The following is a 24,727-nucleotide window of genomic DNA, read 5'->3' as shown; positions in this document are numbered from 1 at the left end:
TTCTCTTTTGAGGCTGATGAAAGTTTTCTCTTTAGCTAATTTAAGCAGTTTCTCAGTGCATGCCAGGAGCAGATCTGTTGGGTGAGTGGGCACAACTTTTATTCTGTTGCTTTTTAAAGAAAATGTGCATTTTCAAGCACACGCCTAATGAAAACCTTGAGTTCTGAGGCTGCAGCAGAACCTTTCTTCTCTCTGACCTGCCTTCCCAGCGGGCCTTGCAGAAATGCACCCTAAAGTGCACCACAGGCTATTACCGCTGTGGCTGTCAAGTTATTTTTGCTGGCTGCTGATTGCCACACCTGATATTCTTTAAATTAACTCCAGCAAGGCTTCCCCATATGTGGTGACAGGGGGTTGTTTATTGCCTCCCAGATCAAAATATTTCCTAGATCATTGTGCAGAGAAAGCTGTAAACTGTCATGCAAGGCAAAATTACTACTTTCGGGTGTAAGTCTCTGTTTGTGCTAGCTTATGAGAGACAGTGTCAGAGTGCTTAGGAAGTAGTGAGAGAGATGGCTGTCATTTAGGGACTGGTTATAGACAGTTGTACCTGGAAGGCTCAGCAGTGGGTAGAGGTACTACAGAATGGCAAGGAGAGAGAGAGGAACTCATTTGTGTTATGGTAGCTCTCAGGAAGGAAGAGTCTTATAGTCCTGGTTTCCAGTATTGATCACCACAGAAGATTGTGGAGACTAGTCCAATTTAGGTTTATATGGGAGGTTATATGGTTTATAGGGAAGGTTTATAGGTTATATAGTATATAGGTTTATATACTTGTTAAAATAAGTTAAGAATGCTGTGGCCAAGACTCAGCTAGGAAATGGCTGAATCTAGTGAGAGCTCAGGAGGTAAAAAAGAGCATAAGAAAAAAATCAGAAATGTTTTGATTTTTACTGATACTTTCTTTTCTTTTGGGAAAGGAAAGTGGATTGTCCTTATCCAGAAAACTTTTGTTCTGGTTCAGCCACCAAACTGGAAATCCATTAGCTGCCCATTTCCACGGGTAATACAATAAATATGAAACTTATTTTAGTGCCAGTTATTTCCCATGCTTTATGTAAAAGCACACCTATGTGAGGAGAGGAATGTTCCTGAGAAAAGGGTTGCTATTCAGTGCAAGTGAGAGCAATCTCTATTCTATGTGGGAGGATAGAAGGGATTTCTCAGTTGCTTGCAGGAGTTTTAATTCTGTAGCATCTTTAGTAATTGACACTTTGTTCTGCAAACTTTACCACAAACACTTCTCAAATATTTATAACAAGGCTAATAAATAATGGATAAACTGCTCTATGGCTACTCCAAAGCCCAAGCTTTAGATTTTGAAAACTGTGGTCCAAGTCTGAGTTTTAAAACATGACATAAAAAGGTGTTTGTTGCACCTAATCCTACTCTGGTGCCAATGTAGTGACAGTACATCAAACATAGTTTCATTCAAAATCTAGTATGAGAACATACCTGATTAGCATAGGCTGTTGACAGTTAATTTTTTTCATGCATACATTCTGCTTTTCTAAGTTCCTAACCATGTAGCTGAGCAAAGGGGAATTTGTGAGTTTGATTGCTGACCTGGTTTGGTTCACAGCTTCTCAGCTGTCAGGGGAAAAAACTGTACTTTTTACTCCTCCTCCTCTTGGGTAAAACTCTTACGGGACATACTGGAAGGATAATTAGAGAAGTTTTATTCTAATGTAGTGATCCTGCAGCCTTCAAATGTAATGTTTCTGCTTAAATAGAAAAAAAAAAAAAAAAAAGAATGTGGCATATTGTTATTTACTGGATTTTTTTTATTATTTTTTTTTAAGAACACTTGGTTTCAATCAAATGCTGAAAAACAAAATTTTAATTGAAGCTGACAATGTTTCAATGTATAGAAATATTTCAGTATTCAAACGTGTTTTTTTTCTGAAATTAATCTAGTAAGTAACCCAAGTAATACAGTTCTTTGCAGATAAGACTGCTCTTTTGTCTCATTTCTCAGGAGCCACTTGTACCTTAGCAATACTTAAGTCTTGCATGCAGTCAATTGGATTGACAGAGACATACTGGGTTTGTTTTTGAGAAAGAGACCTTTTAACTGAATACTTAACAGCAAGGTCCCTTACAATACGACGTGCTCTGTGTGAATGTAAATAATTCATTTATTTAGGTAACTTATTCAGTCTTGTTTCCTGGCAGTGATTACTTGTTGAAATGACTTGATACAAACTCAGACTGAGTATTTTTCTTAAGAGATATTGTTGGTAGGAAAGTTGAGTTGACAATTAATGCTTGCCAAACTCTTTAGCTAAACGGTCAGGCCCCAGATTATCACAGAATCATCTAGGTTGGAAGAGACCTCCAAGATCATCTAGTCCAACCTCTGACCTAATGCTAACAAGTCCTCCACTAAACTATATCCCTAAGCTCTACATCTAAACGTCTTTTAAAGACCTCCAGGGATGGTGACTCAACCACTTCCCTGGGCAGCCCATTCCAATGCCTAACAACCCTTTTGGTAAAGAAGTTCTTCCTAATATCCCACCTAAACCTCCCCTGGTGCAACTTTAGCCCATTCCCCCTCATCCTGTCACCATAGCAGCTGCTAGTTCTTTTCTCTTCCATAAATTCACATAAGAAATCTGAGATGAGCCTGGGAGAACAGTTTCAGGAAGCCATAGAGTGAAAGTTAGGCAAAGTCAGGAAAAGTCTGAGATACTCATTACACATCCCCTTTTATCTCTCTCCTTATTTCTGTGGTTCCCTAGACTATGCTGGCTCTTCGAAATGCAGAAGTGTATTTACAGGTGTTTGTATGTTTTGTTTTATCAAAGATGCTTTCTGAACAGGTATTTGTAAATTTGGCAGATGTGCTACAGTGCTGCATTTCCCATGTCAAGGTTGTAGCACAAAGCAGTAAATTTTTCTGTCATCTTTAAGGAAGGAGAATTTTCTGCACATATTATTTGAAAACATTGTTGCTCTCTTTTGCAATTGTATAGTTTTCCTGTGACTAGTGTTATTCATCCAGACCTTGTTTGCTAGCTTGCCAGACTTTGCAGAAACAAATCTAATTGTTGTTGGGTCTTATGGTACCACATAGGAACTATCCACTATGAATATAAATAAAACCATAATGGAAACTTCAGGGAGTCATAGTAAAAGCAGCCTAACCATGTAAGGGCTACAGTTTTCATTGCCAAACACCACAATACCATAAAAATCACAGCTTGTTCACTGGGGAAAGATAAATGAAAGATGAAAGTGCTAATGACTGATTGATGCTGATAGTGAGAGAAGAATAAAAGTGATTCATAGTTCACTGAGAGAGTCTTTTTATGTGTACGCTGTCATTCAAAGTCCTGGGTAGAAAAGCAATGGAACCTAGCACGTGAATATTATCATGTTCAAAAGACTCTGTTCTCATCTTGGTACTGCATTCATGCAAGCTGTCTTTCAAGTCTACACCCAATTTTTAATTTTCATTCTGATTTTCATTTGCAGTCCTCATTTGGAAGTTTGATCTTAAATCATGGGGTTGACTGTTTTGTCAGAGTCTACCTGGCTGTAGCAAGTGAAGGACTTTGACACCTATGTGCTATTCAAGACCATTCTCTGCTGTGCTGAAAGAATGGTTCTTTAAATTTCCCCCCCCTCATTGATTTCCCCCCTGTTAACCATATATATATATATTTTTTTTCCAAGTGTGGTAATTTTGTCCTAAAGTATGCAAGTTTTAGCTGACTACTCGTCTCTCTGAGAAGTGACTTGTTAGCAATAGCAGTTTGTTTTACAGGAACAAAAAAGTAATTAGATATCACCTGTAAGGTCATGTAGGAAAATATTAGTAGTTGTCATCACTAATGGAAAGTAAACAATAACACAATAATCACTGACTACTACGGTAACCAATAACTGTCTAAAGATTTATTACTGCTTTACCCCAGTTCAAAAATAGCAATTTATGTGCAAATGAGATAATGTAAAATATAATTGCAGAGTAATTTCAAGGACTATCTCATTACCATAGGACCAAACCTGTTAGTCTTTTGTGTTCAGAAAACTTTTTTGATCTTTGTGTTCCTTGTGGAACTCAGAGTTTAGGGTTTGCGTATTTCCAGAACAGGCTGTGTTACTTCTAAAAATCTACTGTTAATTAATTAGCTTCTATACATAAGTGTATATTGATCCATATAAGTGTATATTGATCCATTTTTACTATTTATAAAAAAAAAAAAAGCAATCTAGTTTTGAGAGTTGCTTGAACAATGTAAAAAAGGTTAAATCTCAACAAAAATGAATATTATTTTAAAATTTATGAGAACCCAGCCAGTTCTATTCATGCTTAAATGAGCTTTCCAATAAAAATATTTATAGACATTAAACTTTTAAAAATAATTCTAAATATTTATGATTTGTGCAGAATCATAAATGCTATTTGGACAGACTTCAAATGTGGAGGAAGCTTTCTGTAGGAAGAAAGAAAAATGGGTCTCATTCATGAAATAAGCATCAGTTCTGAATAGCAGATATCTACCAAAATTTAGAGGGATTTAAAAAGGACAGGATCATTTAAAATATAAAATAAGCACATTAAAATGTTGGGAGCTTACTGAAGATTTTTTCACTAAAAGATGTGTGAATTTATTCAACAAACCTTTTGTTCATTTCCTCACAAATCATTTAAAAATCTCTGATTTACCTGCCCAGTTTTTTTACACACTAGATCTGCTTGCATATGTCCAGGAGTAAAATCTGCTTGGATTTTAATGAGATTCAAGTTCTGGCACTGTTTATTTCACCAGTGTAAATCTAAGACAGGACAACACAAAGCCTGTTGTTTCTGTATTTTGTAGTTGTGTGGACATACCTGAACTAGCTTTAGGATTACTGGCCAAGTGTTCACCTGGCTTCTTTACTGAGCTTTGCAGACAGCACTGAACTCACAACTCTTGAGGAGAGGCATTTCTTAAACCGTCTGAAGTTTGTAAACAAATTTCACTTGGATGTTTTTGCAGTGTGATAATCACAAGGCTGACCGGAATACAAACACTCATCTGTCTCAAAGACATGACATTTGGATCAGATGGGGACTACTAGGTAAATATTGGTGTGACCTTAGTTTTGTTTGCAGATATTTTGATTGGCTTGATAAGTCCCCGTCTCGATTAAAACCAATATGTTTCAAGATGGAATGATGGCGATAAACAGTTAGCTAACCTTAGATAGCACTGTGTAGCAGCATAACACTATAGTTATTTGGATGTGCTTACACTGTCTGTCGGGGAAACCTAACCACCAAGTATTAAAAACTGTTTCAAAGAACTTTGAGAAGGTTGGTACATTTGTTGACAGCCTTTAGTTGCTCTTCTGTATAGAATCATAGAATCATTAAGGTTGGAAAAGACCTTCAAGATCATCTGGTCCAACCATCATGCTACTACCAATGTCACCCACTAAACCACATCCTTAAACACCACATCCAGTATGTGATATATACGTGGTTCTGTCAGTAATTTTTCTGAGTTTCTGACAGATCTTTTGAATGATTTTGGGTTGATGCAGATATCAAAATAGTCCCAAAGCTGATTATCCATTTGTAATCTTACTGTCACTTTAAGTGAGGTACTAACACTTTTGTTGCTTGAGCAACAAGACTGTGCAAGAGGAAAGGATCCATCCGTCTCCCACAGCATTCTCCTCAAGAAACTGGCTGCTCTTGGCTTGGACTGGCGCACGCTTCGTTGGGTTAGAAACTGGCTGGATAGCCGGGCCCAAAGAGTCATGGTAAATGGAGTCAAGTCTAGTTGGAGGCCAGTCACTAGTGGCATCCCCCAGGGCTCGGTGCTGGGCCCGGTCCTCTTTAACATCTTCATCAATGATCTGGACGAGGGCATTGAGTGCACCCTCAGTAAGTTTGCAGATGACACCAAGTTAGGTGCGTGTGTCGATCTGCTCAAGGGTAGGAAGGCTCTGCAGGAGGATCTGGATAGGCTGCACTGATGGGCTGAGGTCAACTGCATGAAGTTTAACAAGGCCAAGTGCCGGGTCCTGCACCTGGGGCGTAATAACCCCAAGCAGAGCTACAGGCTGGGAGATGAGTGGTTGGAGAGCTGCCAGGCGGAGAAGGACCTGGGAGTGATAGTGGACAGTCGGCTGAATATGAGCCAGCAGTGTGCTCAGGTGGCCAAGAAGGCCAACGGCATCCTGGCTTGTATCAGAAATAGTGTGACCAGCAGGGCTAGGGAGGTGATCGTCCCCCTGTACTCGGCTCTGGTGAGGCCGCACCTTGAGTACTGTGTTCAGTTTTGGGCCCCTCGCTACAAGAAGGACATCGAGGTGCTTGAGCGGGTCCAAAGAAGGGCTACGAAGCTGGTGAGGGGCCTGGAGAACAAGTCCTACGAGGAGCGGCTGAAGGAGCTGGGCTTATTCAGCATGGAGAAGAGGAGGCTCAGGGGCGACCTTATCGCTCTCTACAGATACCGTAAAGGAGGCTGTAGAGAGGTGGGGGTTGGCCTGTTCTCCCACGTGCCTGGTGACAGGACGAGGGGGAATGGGCTAAAGTTGCGCCAGGGGAGTTTTAGGTTAGATGTTAGGAAGAGCTTCTTTACTGAAAGGGTTGTGAGGCATTGGAACAGGCTGCCCAGGGAGGTGGTGGAGTCACCATCCCTGGAAGTCTTCAAAAGACGTTTAGATGTAGAGCTTAGGGATATGGTTTAGTGGGGACTGTTAGTGTTAGGTTAGAGGTTGGACTCGATGATCTTGAGGTCTCTTCCAACCTAGAAATTTGTGATTCTGTGATTCTGTGCTTGCAGCTCAGCATCTCCATGCAGGGCCTAGTCAGTCCTTGAACTTGAACTGAGTGTTCACAATTGTATGTAGTATATAGAAAAACAAAGCAGGCCTTAGAACAATTGATAGTGTGATTATTTCTGTCTTTCCATGCAGCACAGTTTATTTTTGAAGACTAGTAGAGGAGGAGTTCTTTCTAAACATAAGACATGATAACCTTCAGACTCGGTTATTTTCTTTTTCATAGTGCATTTTGAATAAAGTAATCTTAAAATCTTTGCCTCATCATAGTTGGTATTATGAATTAAAATCTTGTGTAAGCAGTTTAAAACTCATACGTGATGATTCTCCCAGGTATCTGTTTGTATCCATGAGAGACCTCGTGCAACAAGAAATGTACTTTTTTGCCTTTTCTTTCAAAACCTGAACACATACCTACCATACAATTGTATTACAATTCTATTTGCTGCTTCTGCCTAGGAAAACAAAATGTCACTCAAAGAAACTTTCATTTTTTTGCTGTTGTAAGAATATAGTATCTAATATAGATATTATTATTATTACTATTATTGTTATTATTAGTTTGAATTTCTCTGGGACTTTCTGAAGCTAAAAGCTGATTTTGTTTGACATAAGAAGTGGCTGCTGTTTAGTTTTCTTCTGCTTCAAGATTAGACTTTTGCTGTGCATAAGACCAAATACTCTTTAGCATCTATGAAAACAGTAGTTCATTTTTATTTTTATTTTTTTTGCACCAGGAGGGAATTTGGCCCAGCACATTCAGGAGAAATTATTATCTCATAACCTATTTATATATTTAACTGCAGTGATTAAAAAAAAAAAATGATTCTAAGCACTGTGTTCTGGTCCTGAACTTTGTCCCTGATCCTGCCAAGATCCAATTGCATGCCAATGTGCATCACTAAGTCTAATCTTGTTAATGTTCATAGAATCAAAGAATCATAAAATATCCCGAGTTGGAAGGAACTCACAAGGATTGAACCCAGCTCTTGTGCCACACAGGACCACCCCAAAATTAGACCATGCATCTGAGAGCATTGTCCAAATGCTTCTTGGACTCCGACAGACTCGGTGCCGTGACCTCTGCCCTGGGGAGCCTGTCCCAGTTCCTGACCACCCTCTGGGTGCAGAACCATTCCCTAACCCCCAGTCTGACCCTCCCCTGTCCCAGCTCCATGCTGTTCCCTCGGGTCCTGTCGCTGTCCCCAGTGAGCAGAGCTCAGCGCCTGCCCCTCCGCTCCCCTTGTGAGGGAGCTGCAGGCCGCCATGAGGCCTCCCCTCAGCCTGCTCTGCTCTGGGCTGAACAAGCCAAGGGAACTCAGCCTCTCCTTATGTCTTCTTCTTCAGACCCTTCGCTATCTTTGTAGCCCTCTTTTGGACACTCTAATAGTTCTGTATCCTTCTTGTGTTGTGGCGCCCAAACCTGCACACATTAATTGAGGTGAGGCCACACTAATGCAGACAAGAGAGAGGAAAAAGCTCAGAGTAGAGCAACAATATTTACCAGAACTCCTTGGTGTCGAACTTCCATCTGGATGTGTGCCTAAGTCCTAACAGGATCAAAGCCTTTTATTCCATGTATGTTATCTTGCTAGCTGTAGTTCCCTGCTATTACCAATTTCTACGTAATGACATTTATTACTGCATTTTGAGGCGAGTCTCATTACCAGAAGCTGCTAGACTCCTATTTAGTTATTAGCTGGGCACAATTAGAGTTGCATTAATCAGTTGTGCTTGTTCAGCTGAGTTCAGATTTTCTTTTGCTGAAGGGAAGATCCAAATTTATAAGCCACTACTGCAGACAATTTGAAACCATGACCTTAAATGAGGTCCCAGATGCTCTGACCACATACAATCCAAGAAGTATGTGGTGGTTCCTGAATTACAGAGAATGATTACCATCTTTAACCACTATCTGTACACATTTTAATGTCTTTTTTTTGCAATATTGGATCTGGTCTTCATGAGGAGAGAAGTACATAACAAAGTTTTAAATGATAAGGCAACATGCCTGTTTTTTTTCAGAACCATGTAACTTTTCAGGTACTTAAAACTCCTCAGCATCTCATTGTTTGAAATCTGGGGTTAGGGGCAAAAAAATATTTGTCTTTACATGCAGAGATTCTTTTCTGTCTTCAGCTTTGTGTTGGATGGCTTCTTAAACTTCAGAAAATTAACTGTTACCCTCCTAAGCTTCCCTTGGAGCTGTGGTTTTTAACTGTTCCTCACTTCCCTAATCAGTAGCTTGCCTGAGGAAGGCTCTCTGAGTTTTGGGTAGCTGATGAACCTGCAAGCCAAGGAGGCTTGAGGTTTAGTACAAAGGTCCAGAGTTCAGTATAGTTGGAGAGAAGTGTTAGTTTCTCAACTTCAGTGGTTTGTATTGCTCCCTGGAGATTTTTAAAGACCATGGAAAAGGGAAGGTACCTCTCCGGGAGAACAGAGGCTGTTGGCCTATTAGTGACAGGTTTGTATCAATTACGACCATGCAGGTTAGAACAGGATATATGCTTATTTAGTTTTGAAGTAACTAACTATTGAGACAAGTAATACACCAATTCAGATCTCAGTTTAGAAGTTAATGTATACCCTGCAGATTCTGAAGGAAAAACATGAACAGGTGAAAAACATGTTTCTATGTGGAAAAGTGGCATTATTTTAGAGTTAGGCTACATTACCTGTAAGAGCTATCTGAATAATGTTCAGCAGGTACGCTGACACTGAACATGCTGAAAGGAAGATAGATCCTAGATGCCTAAGCTAAAGAAAGGACATCTGGCCTACCTGTTGTCTTTGAATTAAACTCTGGAAGTCTGAAAATATGAAAGTTCTTGTGAGAAACTAGGATCAATTAAACAAAATTAAATTCAAAAAGCTTTAGATGAATGAATGCAAAGGCAATGTGAGCTGAAAGGAATGAGTCTAAACTGAAAGGAGGAAAGTTGCTCAGGTTTAGCTAAATTGATTTTATAGAGATTTAATCTAAGTTAGGATTAAATCAGGATTGATGAGATGAGAAAATCTGAATATATATATATATATATATATATAGGTGTGGAACAAGCATCCTATAAACTACCTGGATATTGAGGAAATGGAAAAAAAGATATATGCTGCATTTTTTTTTAGTTTCATGTCAGTCAACTTAAGTTTTGACTTCGAGCTACTCTACTTAGCAATTAAATTTTCTTTAATAAATTGCTGCTGAGATAAATGAGGATCATGATGATGAAGTGCCACAGGCTGTAAGTTGTGGCAATTTGTACTGGGGGGGGGGGAGGAAAAGAACCTTGTCTTCCTTAGAGATACATAATCTGTATTTCTCAGTAGTTCCTGATTTTATCTGAAGAATAAACTCTATGGATATTGGGGAGGAAGCAGTTTGAAGTGATTACTTATGTTTTCTGCAAAATAATATTAAGTGATTCTTTTTTTTTTTTTTTTTTTTTTTTTTTTTCTCCACAGAAAAAACAATAATTTTTTTTGTTGATTTTTATGTCAACAGCATTGGTCCTGTATCATCAATAAATATGGTAAGTGACTTGCTAACAAAGATTTTTATCTGGACTGTTGGTCTTGGCATCAATACTAGCTTTTGAAAAAGATAATAAATAACACTGGGATAAGTTGTTTTGATTGCTGATTTAGTTCTGTTTTCAGCTATAGCTCTGTTTTTTTCAGATAACTCTTTTATGTCTCTTCAAGAGGAGAATAAACCTTCAAGCAGTATTATGTTCTGTGTTGTCTCCCATAAAATGCTGGTAGATTTTGAATGGTAAAATAGCAGTCAGGGAAAAATAAATATAAAACAAACTATTGTCAAGAAAAATCTTGATTTGCTGTTTCAAGAGTCAGTTGAATATACAGAACTTTATAATATGGAGTTAATAACTTTATAACATGGAATAATACCGTGTATTATCAATATATTTATTTGAAATTCATCTCGTCAGTGGTTATTTTTCTTTCACTGAGTTATCAACAATCTTTAGCCTTACAGTATAATTTTGAAGAAGTTATCCATATATATATCGCATGTGTAAAGGCAGGAGAAAGTGAAAAAGGTTGTTTGATATTGTGACAATAATGAACCTATCGAAAAGTAATGGCTGGTCAGCTGTTGTGGTCCTCTTAACTCTAGGACATTTCCTCAGTTCTGCAACAAAACACTCAGGTTAGAAAGCAAACTGAATGTTTATTTAGCTGTATGGTTTACTGTGACTACTTCTGTGATTTTGGGTTTGAATTCAGTGCAGTAACCTCCTTTGTAAAGGAGGTTGAATTTTATCTTAATACAATTCTGAAATGTAGAATCTGAAAAAAAAAATACTTGTTAATGTATTAATTTACTTATTAGTGAAGATGTTATACTAACTCATCAAAGCAGGAACTTTCTGGTGTTCACATTGACATTCAAAGGCTGGTGGGTACAATGGTGATATAAGAATCTAATAAGTACACTGCATGCATGCCTTGTGGTTTTGGAACAAATGATTCTGAATTTGAAAGCTGGTCATTTAGCCTGAGTGTTTGTTATTGTCTATGTATAAAGGAGGATGCAAATTATTGCAACGTGTAAAACACTGACTGGGGGAAGACTCCTCCTGCCTCTGACAATGGGAAATCTGGCAAGTAAAGACAGAACAAATTATGTGCTAGGAACAACTTGGGCACATATTCAAAGACTCTGAAATGTATTGGTCATATTTCCTTATGTGAAGCACTGAATACCAAGCAATGGGTGTACCTGCTCCAATTCTTGAACTCATAAATAGTTAATTATCTTGCCCTTCCCCAACTGTGTACCAAAATGAGCTCTCTAGGGAATGATTTAATGGAAGATTTGTTCTGTGTATGGCTTGCGTTAACATGGGTACTCTGTTCAAAAGGAATAGGAAAAATAGTGAGGATATTTACTTTTCCCCTTTTGCCTCACTGAATTACCTTCTAAATAAAACACTATGGTGCTGGAAAAGAAATTGAAATATTACTTAAGACAGCATTTAATAGGAACTTCTTCAGGTGGGAAGATGGAAAAAAATATTAATAAAAACAACTAGTTGTTCTTGGGAGCTGGTTATGTCACAGTCAAAACATAGCTAGTTTATTTATCCCTTGAGTTTAAGCTGTCTTATCACACGAAGATGGAAAGATGCAACAAAATGTCAGTTAAAGGGATGGGCACTGTATCTCTTTGATAGTCGATGTTCTTATTGGGATGGTCAATAAGAATATGGTGTAGGAGTATTTATTGTTTACAGTTTAACAAAGATTAGCATAGTCTGTAAGGACAAGAAGGTAAATACAATAATGATGGATGAAAAGTCAGAATATGTAGGTACCTGAAGTTTTAAGTCTCAAAACTCAAGTCTGCTTAAAGCTGTGTTTATACTGATAGAAATGTATAGAACTGCAGAATTGGTCATAGTTTCAGATATGTTTGTGGACAGTATATCCCACTGAAACTGAATCTGAACTGGCTAAGCACTTTTGAGCTTTACTTATGTTGTCAAACCTAACTATTGATGTAGGAGCTTAGCATAAGGAACACAAATGTAGCAAACATTTGTACAATGGCTCCATTTCTGCTCTCTGACTTTGGAGTTTGTCTGGATTTGCATGAGAGAGCAGAGATGAGCTTGTAGTTTAAAATTTACAACGAATATGGGAAATCATCTTTAGAAACCTACAAGTTATAGTTCTGTATGATGACTTGTCAGTGGCAGAACTGCTCTGTGGAGCTGTGCTCGTGTTGTGCTTGTGCTACAATTTTAACTGTTTGGCTACAGCAAACAGTGGCTCTGTGACACTCTACTGAAAAAAAAGAAAAAAAAAAGAAAAAAAAAGAAAAAAAAACATTTTTTGGAATTAAAATTAAAAAATATTTTCACTTATTTATTTATTAATTATATAAGTGTTTCAGATAGCCTGTGAAACACTGGAACATGCATGCACAAAGAGTTGAACAGAAGCATTAGCAGGTAATTATGGGCAGCAGAGGAAGAGAAAGGAAGGGGGCATCTTCAGTCTGATTCCTGTTGTATAACTGAGCTCTCAAAGGGGGAAGAATTGTGTACAGAATTCAGATCAGTATTCTAGGGAGAAAAAAAAAGGAGAAACTACATATAGACCTCCCTCTATATTTCTCAGCAGGACAGGAACTTTTAGCATTTCTCCCCTAAATTGTTATTAAAAGTTGAGCTATTATGTCAAGGTAACTCAGCAAGATGGTAGTTGATTGAGCAAAAAGAAAGATGATTACATTGATTTCCATCTCCTCTGTTTCAAGACTGAGATCATCAACATGTGCAAGGAGGACTTCCCTGCTGTGTACTTCCAAACTTAGCCGTTAGCTCTATCACATTTTTCTTAATCTGCAATACTTCTGAGGGAAAATCATGGGGAGTTTCTCTAGAGGTCAAACTCTACAGGTGTATTTTCTTATCAGTTTTCATCAGCACTTTTCATCCTGTGGGTGAAACCTCGAAAGTAAAATTATTTTCTTAAAGTTGTCTATTCAGTGGGTGTTCAACTGAATGTTCAAGCCAGTTTTGTAGACCAGACCTTTTTAGGTGTCAGTAACTTTGTGTAATCATGATTTGACTTGAGTATGAATATTAACATCTCATTGTTTCTTTAACAGTCATGAAAAAGACAGTGGCTGCCAGTTCCTTGCCTAGAGCAAAGATAGCCTCGGATAAATTGTATGTGAATACTCATGGCCCTGAGAAAAAAGAAATCCTCTTAGAATGAGGTTGGAAGTGCCACAGGGGAAAGAAATGTTAGGGACTGCTTTAAAAAGGCTTTCAATCAAGGCAAAGGTAATGTTCTCTGTGCCAAAGATGGCACAGTCCACACGACTGAGGTTTCTGTTGCTTTCCCTAAAGGCCTTAACAGTGATTCACTCCCTGGTTGCTTTCAAAAATATCTTTTTAGAATCTCAAGATCTCCAGAAAACAAAAACAAAACAAAACAAAACAAAACAAAACAGGTGATTGTAGGAAGTTAGTGTAGGTGCTCTTCTATTAGAGACTAATTGTTATAACCTCTTTATCATGACAATAGAAACTTGTTTTCTGGATCTACAGTAGTTACTCTTCCTTTGCCTGTGACATGCAAGATTTCTCTGAGGAGTAGTCTAAGAAAAAGATAGTATTAAGTATCAAGAAATAGGCATTGTACAAGGATAAAGAAGTCAAAGCAAGCTGAATAATGAACTGAGTGATGCTAGGATGTAGTCTCCACTGGCACTAGCTTTGAAGAAGGTTATTTCAGTGTCATGGTATGATGTTATGAAATGACAGAGGTGATTGATAATAGACAAGGATTTTAAAATGTAAAACACTGAGATTTTAACCTCATTATGTTTTTTAGGCTTGCTTTTTTAAAAGATAAAAGCCATTCATCATATAAATACCCTGTTATCTGTCCTTTATCAAAAAAATAATAGGAAGTGAGTTTGGGCTGATTTAAAAGAAACATAATCTGGTTGATTTTAAAGTAATTGACACATGGATGTTGAGAGCCAATTCAGATCTTCTTGTGTTCATATTGTATGCCTTTACTCTGTTTTTTATCTCTTTATAGAGTGAGTTACAGAAATCTGCTACTTGCCATTTCATGTTATAGTGTTATTGGAGACCCTGACTTGTGGGATGCAACATTCATCTCTATCACAATAATTTACTTAAACCTTTTGGCATTTAAAAGTGATGTTATTTTTGTAATCATAATGAACATATTTCCACTGCTGTTAGGGATCTTCTAAGTGACTTTTTAAAATCCATAAATTCATCTCAAATCTTGATTTTATTTTTCCCCACACTTTATATTTTAAAATAGGCGTGTGAATTGAAGATTACTTCATTTTCATATCTTAATGTTTATTTATTTATTTATTTATTTTACACCATTCAAAGTGGTGTCCAGGAAGCGTATGCTTTTATATTAAAATCTATGCTCCAGTTCATGTCAACAATCTGATTCTTGTTAACAACCGTAAATGGTTTCTAAGTTGTTGTGTAAAACTTAGATACTAATGTGGCTTCCCGCAGCTTTTTATTTTTTATTTTTTATAGCTAAGTAGAAATGGTTTGTGTATAGAAGAACAGAAAAAGAAGAGAGACCATGTCAATATGCAAAATGGGAATCAGATGTAAATGATGGGGAAAAAACAGTCCTTTGGGAGCATTTTTGTTGAAGAGAAATATAAACACACTGAGATTACATAGACTATTAAATCTCAGTAGCATCAAAGTGTGTGCCTCTGTATCTGTGTGTGTACACCTACAGTGTTTTTTAACTGCGCAGATACGGGAACATGAGGCTGCAGCACAAGTTGGCGGTGAAGGAAAAAGTTGACACCTGTGTGGTTTTAGCAACCAGAATCTCATTTTACTGCAGCTGTACAGGAAATATATTGAAGAAGCAGCATGAGAAACAAGCTTAGAAACTGTATTTATCTGTTCATAAAACTATTAATTGCTTATCTGCTGGATATATGCTGATTCTTTATTCTCAGGTAATCTGAAAATGTAGTTCATAGAGTGTTTCTCTGGTGTGTTTCATCACTTCATTCTTTTCTGTCCATGCTTTTGCCTATATCATACGTCTTTATGAATGCTGCCTTTTGTTCTGTTCAGTGTTGTAGAATAAAGGCAATCTTTACTCTCGTTTGCCCCCTAATGTGTTGATAGACTTCTTTGAACTTCAGTTTCAAAGTCACCACATGCCCATTTTGCTTCTCTACTAGACATGATAGTCATTAAAAGAATAGTCTTGATGTGGAGACTAGTCTTAAATAATTTTCGGAGTTTATGATGAAGTCTGAATTTCTTGCATAATTTTAGCATGTATTCCTATTTATGTGATAATGAAAACTGTTATTGGAACATCTGAAACTATAGAAACATAACTAAATCTAATTTAAAACCATGTTTAATCTGTTTTTTACCCCACTGTGAAGCCCCCAATATTTGCTTTAAAGGCTTCTGTTTTAGCTTTTCAAAGATCATGCAAAATACTATTTGAGCACAGGCATGATATCCTGGTATTGACTGTGAAGTTGGAGTGTCATTTTCAAGAATCACAGAATGGCTTGTGTTGGGAGGTACCTTAAAGCCCATCCAGTTCCAACCCCCTTGGCATGGGCCAGGGACACCTCCCACCACACCAGGTCGCTCCAAGCCCCATCCAAACTAGCCTTGAACACCTCCAGGGATGGGGCATCCACAGCTTCTATGGGCAACCTGTTCCAGCACCTCACCACCCCCAGAGTGAAGAATTTCCTCCTAACATCTAAACTAAATATTCCCTCTTTTAGTTTAAAACCATTTCCCCTTGTCCTGTCATCGTTTGCCTGTGTAAAAATTGTTCTCTATCTTTTCTGTAATCCCTCTTTAAGTACTGAAATAAGGTCCTCCTCTTCTCCAGGCTGAACAGCCCCAGCTTTCTCAGCCTGTCTTCATAAAGGAGGTGCTACAACCTTCTGATCATAAAATCATTAAGGTTTGAAAAAATCACCAACTCTCTGGTCCATCTGTCCTCCGTCACAAATAGTAACCACTAAGTAATCTTGGTGGTCTTCTTCTGGACCATCTTTAACTTGTGCTGGGGGCCCCAGACGTGGACGCAGCACTCTAGGTAGGGTCTCACAAGGGCAAAGCAGGGGGGCACAGTCACCTCCCTCGCCCTGCTGGTCACTCCTTTGGTGATGCAGCCCAGGATGCAATTGGCCTTCTGGGCTGCAAGTGCGCACTGCTGGCTCATGGCAAGCTTTTTGTCCACCAGAACCCCCAGGTCCTTCTCTGCAGGGCTGCTCCCAATGAATTCTCCCAGTCTGTACTCATGTCTGGGATTGCCCTGGTCCAGGTGCAGCACCTTGCACTTGGACTTGTTGAACATCATTAGGTTTCCTTGGGCCCACTTCTCAAGCCTATCCAGGCCCCTTTGGATGGCATCCCTTCCTTCTGTCATATCAACTGCATCACTCAGCTTGGTGTTGTCTGCAAACTCGATGAGGGTGTGCTCAATCCCATTGTCTATGCCACTGATAAAGATATTAAACAGCACTGATGGACCCCTGAAGGACACCACTTGTCACTACCTCCGCCTGGACACAGAGCCATTGAGCGCAACTCTCTGGCTGCGGCCATCTAGCCAATTCCTTATCTGCTGAACGGTCCACCCTTCAAATACATATCTCTCCGATTTAGATATATTTTCTAATTATATCTCTCTGTCTTATGAATCTATTTCTAAAGCACTTGTCTAGGGATAATTTTATTTTTTCTTTTTTTTTGAGGGATGAGTTTTCTAGCTGGTGAATGCAGATTGTCTCTAAAATAATGGAATGCCTCAGGATGTTTTTATTTTTCTCTACAAATTTTACAAGCCTCTTTTTTGCTCTGTGACCCAAGAGAAAACTCAATTCTGAGTTTAAATTTCAGTTTGAGTAAGCCTGTTTATTTAGGAGGACTAAGATACTAATTGTATGCTTCAGCATTTTACTAGATTACAGTCAAGTTACCATTCTTACTTTGAGCATGTTCATATGTTGTCATAGAGCTTGGGTTACTCTAGAGAAAAAGGTATGAAGTACAGAAAACTTCAAGGTTGCATGGATTTTTGCTGATAAATCAACTTCGCCTCACATACAGACTCATTCTTTTTGCATCAAGCTCTGGTAGTCAGTGCCTGGCTAAGAAAATGTTTCTGGGAGGTAGCAGTAGTAGTAGGCTGAAAGTTGAGTCTATTTATTACTCACATACCACCATGAAGCTTGTGAGAGGCTACCGTAGTCTCAGAAGTAAAACTTAGAGTAGAAATAAGGAACCTGGAGGGAAAAAAAAAATACCACGTATTATATTTATATATTTATTTATATTTTATGCATCACCTTGTTAGTTTCTGCTTGCATTCTCCTCTAGTGCCCTCTTTTGTGTAATTAAAATATGTGGCAGCTGATAAACACTTGGATAAAGGCCTTAGGCTGCCCTTATGTGAAGTGAAATGGGAAGGACTAGCACAATGTTCATATTCCTGTAATGAAGCTTATGTGTTGTGATACGTATTTCTAAAATGTTTGTTGCTAGAGTTTACTACATTGGCAAAAAAACAGTTTGCTTATTGGATGAATTATAGTTACAGATATTTCTGTCACAAGTCTTTGGTAATGGACTGATCTTCTCTTTGCTGGTCTGTCTTATCAGAGTTCAAGCAGCATACTAAATACAGATGACTTGGTCTTAGTGTTATCTTAAAAGGTGTTGTGAGGCAAGGTTTTATGAGGCAAGGTTTGGTAGCGGGGGGCTGCATGGGTGGCCTCTGTGAGCAGAGCCCAGCAGCTGCCCCATGTCAGATCGGAGCCAGCTCCAGCTGGCTCCCAAAGGGAGCCGCTGCTGGCCAGTGCTGAGTCAGGGAGTGATGCTGAGCGGGCCTCTGGGAGAGCAGAGTTAGGAAGGGGAAAAAAAACTGCTGGGCAACAAACTGCCCCCCAGGAGGCTCCCTCTGAGCCCCAGGCAGCACTTCTGTGCTGTGCGGGTGAGGAGCCCTGGCACAGGCTGCCCAGAGAGGCCGTGGGGTCTCCTCCTTGGGGATCTCCAAAAGCCGCCTGGAGACGGGCCTGGGCAGCTGGAGCAGGGCTTGGGCCTGGTGGCCTCCAGAGGGCCCTGACAGCCTCAGGCATTCTTTGTTTCTTTTTCCCATAATTATTACAGTGAATAAAGCCCAGAAGAACCCACGTACTCTTATTTTTTTCTGCATGAGAACTTGCCATCAATCTAATTGGACATAATTTCCTTTATTGTCTCATTGCTGAGAAATAAGGTTCAGAGAATTATATTTCATTTCCTTCCAAGCTTTCTTAGTGAACACAGTGTCCTTTGACTCTTCAGTACTCACAGAAATGCCTTTTCTGGTACAGACAAGGTATTTCTGATGAGTGACTACAAAGAACTGAATAATAATAATAAAAAAGCTAGTTACAAAAAAAAAAAAGCTGCAGTTACAAAAGTCTTCAGACTTCTGGGGATATATCTGTACCTCAATACCTCCATGCTTTTGTTAACATCATACACTTTTCTCCTCACAAATCACTGTAGTCTTTACTTACTGCTTTTATGATCTGGAGAAGAGACTTTTATGTGGTCAAAACTTGTGACAATTGCCAGGTTCTTTATATGTTTTCATAGGTTTCTTCGTTGAAGAAGCTGTGAGATTCTTAAATGGAAGAAACTACTACCTCCCTTTCTGTGCTTACCACACGGCTAGCTGTGTGTGCTGTGAGTTTATCTAGAAAATTATATTCCTTGGGAGACTTGGAAACTGTTTCTTGCTATCTCTGAATCATTTGGCATATTTTGCAAGGAGGATGGGATTTTCAAACGTGCTTAAGGAACTTAGTCATGTGCCTTTACCTGGGAGGTGTTAAATGCATAGCTACTGTAATCTGTTGTAATTCTCATACGTGTGACTTAAGAAATTGAGGCCTATGTTCACAAAGGTAGGAAGGTGTCCCTCTTTTTTGCAGTGTCTATATATCATAAATTTTGATGGTACTTAAATACTTATATCAATCTTGGTTCCATTCATGTTTTCCTTGCATACACAGTGCACACTCAACTTAGATGGGATTAGCAATTTTAGAATAAATTTATAGAATTCGTGGTGCTTTCTGTTAAGTATTCTTCCATGGAAATTTTGGTCGTAAAAACAATATTGTAGTAATAGGGTTGTTTTGATTTGAGGTATAGTAAGACAAGATTTGAAGGAGGGATATCGGGCTGGCTGTTATAAAGAAGGTAAATTTGGTAAAAAGGAGAAGCTCTTGGTGCTGCAGGAGATATCCAACACTTACATAGTTTTAATGATACAGCAGCAATTTCTTTTATTATAGTAAGGAAACTGATATCATTAATTCATTATGATGACAAGAGTCACAGTGATTAGTCTACTGCATATTCAAGTTGCTAAATGTTAACGTAAATCAGGTACCATTAAAAATTAAAGTTTGACTCACCAACAAGAGTAGTCAGCAATGATCTCTTGACCTGAAGGAGTAACCTTGAGAGGCATCCCAGCCCAAGGGGAGATCACTGCCATGCAGCTTGCTGCTTGCTTCAGCAAGGAGCTCTCCTTGTTAGCTATCACATTAGGCTTTCTCTATGTGCTGTGTTTGTAAGATAAAGTGATTGGCTTGTAGTCAAGCTTAGAATTCTTAAAATATTGCTCTTTACCTCCAATGTAATTTAGTTCCCCATAAGGGACTTGAATGGTCACCTGCTCTAGGGCTGTACCCCCTTTGTTCATGGTAATGGCCGTGAGCACTCACCAGGTGCTTTATTATTAATGACCTGTATAGATTAGGGAATAGTCACATTGAAGCCTACTGTGGTTAATAAGCCCAAGAAAGACTTATGTCAAGTTCAGGAGTTAGGTCACACTTGGTCATGCAGACACTTCATCATGTTTGACATAGATATGGTTAATATTAAGCTGTTGTGTAATCTGCTTCTGTGTTAGCATTCATCTGTGAAGCCAAAAGTTCTTGTGAAGACCGTATGGGAGAAACAGAACAAATGTGATGTGTCACAGTGAACTGTAACAGAGGGGGAAAGACAAAAATGGCTGGGTACTATTTTGAGAGCATTTTATAAGACCGCCATGCAATTACAGACCTCCTTGTCCTTACTCTTGAGTGAGATTAATAAATATCTTCAAAAGAAGAAGCTTGGAAACAAAATTCATAGTTCTATTGAATACAGGAAAGCATAGGCTTGACAGTGATTCTGAGACATTGGTTTTATGTCTCAGAACAACTTATGCTCCTGCTAACCTCCACAAGTGGCAACTACTTGTCACCTCTCCTGTCAGTGGCACCTTTTTCTGCCTCAGTTGTAAATACTAACCTTTTTCTTTTTTGTCAGTTGGTTAGTGTAGCATATTTCTACCCAGAACATATTTTTCTCAGTAGGCTTGAAGTTTGTAAAGTCCCTCTCAGATCAGAAAAAGGACATGAGTGCCCAGGACTTTGTGATTGTTATTTTATTTATTTATTTTCAGCTGTATTGGCTACCCAATAAGAATAAATTACCCATGTTTTCAGACCTTGCCTCTCAGAATTATTTTTGGAAACAGTAGCTAGGGGGCTCAAGGGATAATTCATGTTTGGTAAGGTGTGTCAGGCAACTGAGACAAAGAAATAACTGCCATCCACTTAAACACACTCCATATATCAGACTGATAGTTCTGTGCTTTTGAATTGTAGGTGGATATTTCCCCAAGGTGTATTTACTGCATGGGCACAGTATGATATTTTTGTTACCTAGAAGGCCTGTAGACCGAGGTTGAATTACAAGGCAATCAAAAGTGTGAACTGTAGAAAGGTATGACCTTATTCTTTCAATTTATAGAGCTTACTGTACTGTAATAAAACAACTTTCTGTCTAATAATGTCAGTTACTTAATTTTACTGCTTTTGGTGATTGAAGAATTGAGATCACCAAGCCGGTTGCTGGTTTTCCCCACTGTAAATGGAAATGAAAAATTTCCTCCTGTATTACTTACCTGCCCCTTTCTTGGTCTTTATTTCTCTGGGTGAAATTGTCACTTGATCACATGCTCACTAAACATCTGGCCATCTTTAAGGCAAAGCAGTTTCAATTTTCCTAAATTGGCCTTCATGCATTATGCAAACTTTACTTCATTAGACACTGAGATGAGCTATCAAGCTATATTGTTTGGTCAGAATAATGTAGGCTTGCTTCTCGTCTCGATGCTGGTTTGAAATCAGAGTAACAATTTTGGAAAAATTCAGTTCATGCAATCATTTTCACTTGCGATTCAATTAGGGCATACATAGGGATCTAGGTAAATGCAGTCGATGATTTTGTCTCTGTTCCTGGCTTATGCTGATACCTATTTGTAATGTTTGACACAGCATAAACAATAAAAAAGCTAAATTAGTCTCTCAGGAAGTAAATGGAATTATGCCAGGCATAAATTTGAGCCATGTTCTCCTAAAATATTCTACACAGAGAGACTCATAATAATAAGATCCAAAGTAAACCCAAGTTTATTTTGAGCATGTCGGATCCTCACTGCCTTCTGTCTTTTCTTTTAATTCACACTGTTGTGGTGAGGGCAAAGAGAAACACCAGTAAATGGGGGAATTTTTACTCTGCTGGATGGGACTGAATAAACATGATGTACACAGCAGTGAAGGATCTGCCTGGTGCCTAATGCTGTACACTGAATTCCACAGAGGGGCCGGGTTCTCACCTGCTGTAAACAGCTGACTACACCAGCATAAATGGAAATGTGCCCATCCATGCTAGTGCATCATTGTTTCCAGATTAAAGGGTTAGGTATCAGATTGTTTTTTTTTTTTTTTTTTTTTTTTTTTTTTTTTTTTTTTTTTTTTTTCTGCATCATACTAAAATCTTTTGTAGAGTGTATTAAAAAAGAAATAGAAAAAGAAGACTGCAAGATTGTCTGATTGCACTCACCTGAAAGTTGCTAAGTTTATCTTCATTATTTTCGCTGCAATGCATTCTCTAGTGTCTGAAACTGTATTTATGTAAATATGTCTGAGCATTTCTTTGTCATCTGGATGGTTCTGTAAAAGTGGTATAAAGAAAGTGAAAGCAAATGTAGGAAGGCTAGGAGAATGCCTTAAAAAATAAAGTTAGACCTGTATTTTGGAAGCTGCTTAACTGGACGAGCGCACAAAGATTTGACAGGTTGTGGCATAGCTAGATTAATACACTGCAAAGAGAGGTTGATTAAAGGAATGATTTAAGAGTTTCTCTTGGGTTTCCAAAATGTCTGTCTAAACTGGTATCATGTGAATATTCCAGCTACTGGGAACAATGACAGGTGATGCACTGACTAGCCAGCTTGTGAATGATCTGCAATTTAGCCCAGATTTATGCATGAAACTTTTGCTGATAGAGCAGTGTTTAGGACTGGGACTCCTTTCAGTGTAACTCATAAAGAAAAAAATGACAGCTAGATTATGGAGTAAACATGCTTTGCTAATTAAGCCCACTGTGCTGGGATAATCAGCAACTGGGCACAACTCTTTGATAGAAGTACCTTTACTGACAGTTACATTTGGTAGCATTGTGCCAGTAAAATTTCATCAAAAACTTGAGAGGGTATCTGAGAGGGTAGTGAAGGGTATGGAGGGGAAGCTGTATGAGGAGCAGCTGAGTTCCCTTGGTTTGCTCAGCCCAGAGCAGAGCAGGCTGAGGGGAGGCCTCATGGCGGCCTGCAGCTCCCTCACAAGGGGAGCGGAGGGACAGGCGCTGAGCTCTGCTCTCTGGGGACAGCGACAGGACCCGAGGGAACGGCATGGAGCTGGGACAGGGGAGGGTCAGGCTGGGGGTTAAGGAAAGGTTCTGCACCCAGAGGGTGGTCAGGCACTGGACAGGGTCCCCAGGGTCACGGCACCGAGCCTGTCACAGTCCAAGAAGCATTTGGACAATGCTCTTAGATACATGCCTTAACTCTCTGGTTGCCTTTTGTGGTGTCAGAAGGTGGACTCAGTGATCCATGTGGGTCCCTTCCAACTTAGGGTATTCTATGATTCCATTAAACTTATTTAGTAGGAAAAATATAAACAGCAATTTAGTTATGAGACAAAAACCTCCCCACTTTCCCAGGTCTCATGCATGTGGAAATGTTTTTTCTGCAGTTGGTAATATATCTTATACTGTGCATAAATGAAGGTTCTGAAAACTTAGATTAGCATCTCTGAAATTTCAAACCTCTCTATAGGTCTAGATTACCAAGGGTCTTTGTATAAATGTTTGAATAAAATGATAAACAATTGATTAATCAAAAACTACATTAAATAACAGGGAGGGAACTTGAGAAAAATCTGTCAGTCTCTAAAGTGGCGTGATTTATGCCGAGTATCACGTGGAAGCCAAATTCAGAAACTGGATTTGAAAGTGTTTTTCCATTATTTTTATGTCTAATTGAACTTGCAGAACTAGCTTCTATTTTCATTAAGAATGTGAAGCCCTTCCATGAGTTAAATCTTTGGTTGGTTGTTTTAATTATGTGTTTTCCAGGATCTGATGCAGGACTAGGTCAGTTTTACTGAGAAAACTGGAGGTAATGGAGACTAATAGAAGTATTAAAATAAATAGAAAATAGAAACTAATAGATAATAATAATGGAACTAATAATATATAATAATAATAGAAGTAATAATAGAATAATAGAATAATAATAATAGAATAATAATAATAGAATTAATAACAGAAACTTTCTAAATAGAAAGTTATTGAAGATCTATGTGATAATTTTCTTTATAAATACTAGTTTTCAGCTGAGTATTATGAAGATTTAGGGATGTATATCTTTGACAGCAGATATACATCTGCAAGCTTTTATTTGCCACAGGTGATTTGGACAGAATTGTTTGGCTCTTTCTGAAGCAAAACTAGGAAGAGGCGTTTGTTTTTTTCACATTCAAAAGTGAGCGGCCCTCTGCCTCTCGTTTAACTTTACTGCCTCGGGCTAGTTGGAAAGGACATAAAATTTTAAGGCTTTTGGGAGGAGGGTGAGAGAGAACAGTGCATTTCCTCTATGTCAGGGATGCTTTCTGTTGTCACTGTGAAAACCTGCCTGCACGTCTCTTTGCACATGCTCTGCAGAGAATAACAATTTTAGCAGCTTAAATCCCTTGATTCCACCCATGTTGCATATGTTTCATTCAGAGTGTGGGCCATATTTCCTGGAGAGTTTACATCTGAGCTGCTGCAACTGGTCTGAAAGAATGGTCTTCTCTGCTCTGAGGGATCTTATAGCACTGCAGCAACATGGAGGAGGGAATTGCCCAACTGCAGCGGACGTGGGGCTTGGGGTAGTGTCAGGAGCTGGAAGGCGTGAAATAAGTGTGGGAAAAACTGACTGAGACATGGCTGTTTTG

General features: G+C 38.7%; 1 protein-coding gene across 2 annotated transcripts in view; it reads left to right on the top strand.

Annotated features, from left to right (window-relative positions):
• Positions 1–24,727, top strand: part of GABRG3 (gamma-aminobutyric acid type A receptor subunit gamma3) — a 324,683-nt gene that overhangs the window by 8,788 nt on the left and 291,168 nt on the right. For both annotated transcript variants that reach the window (XM_035315282.1, XM_035315277.1), the window contains exon 3: positions 10,252–10,319. In XM_035315282.1, the coding sequence (XP_035171173.1) occupies positions 10,252–10,319 (68 nt within the window). The remainder of the gene's footprint in view (positions 1–10,251; positions 10,320–24,727) is intronic.

This window comes from Oxyura jamaicensis, chromosome 1 (assembly GCF_011077185.1).
Source record: "Oxyura jamaicensis isolate SHBP4307 breed ruddy duck chromosome 1, BPBGC_Ojam_1.0, whole genome shotgun sequence".
Taxonomy (NCBI): Eukaryota; Metazoa; Chordata; class Aves; order Anseriformes; family Anatidae; genus Oxyura; species Oxyura jamaicensis.
The sequence above is the reverse complement of the archived record's forward strand: the minus strand, read 5'-3'. Positions and strand labels throughout refer to the sequence as shown.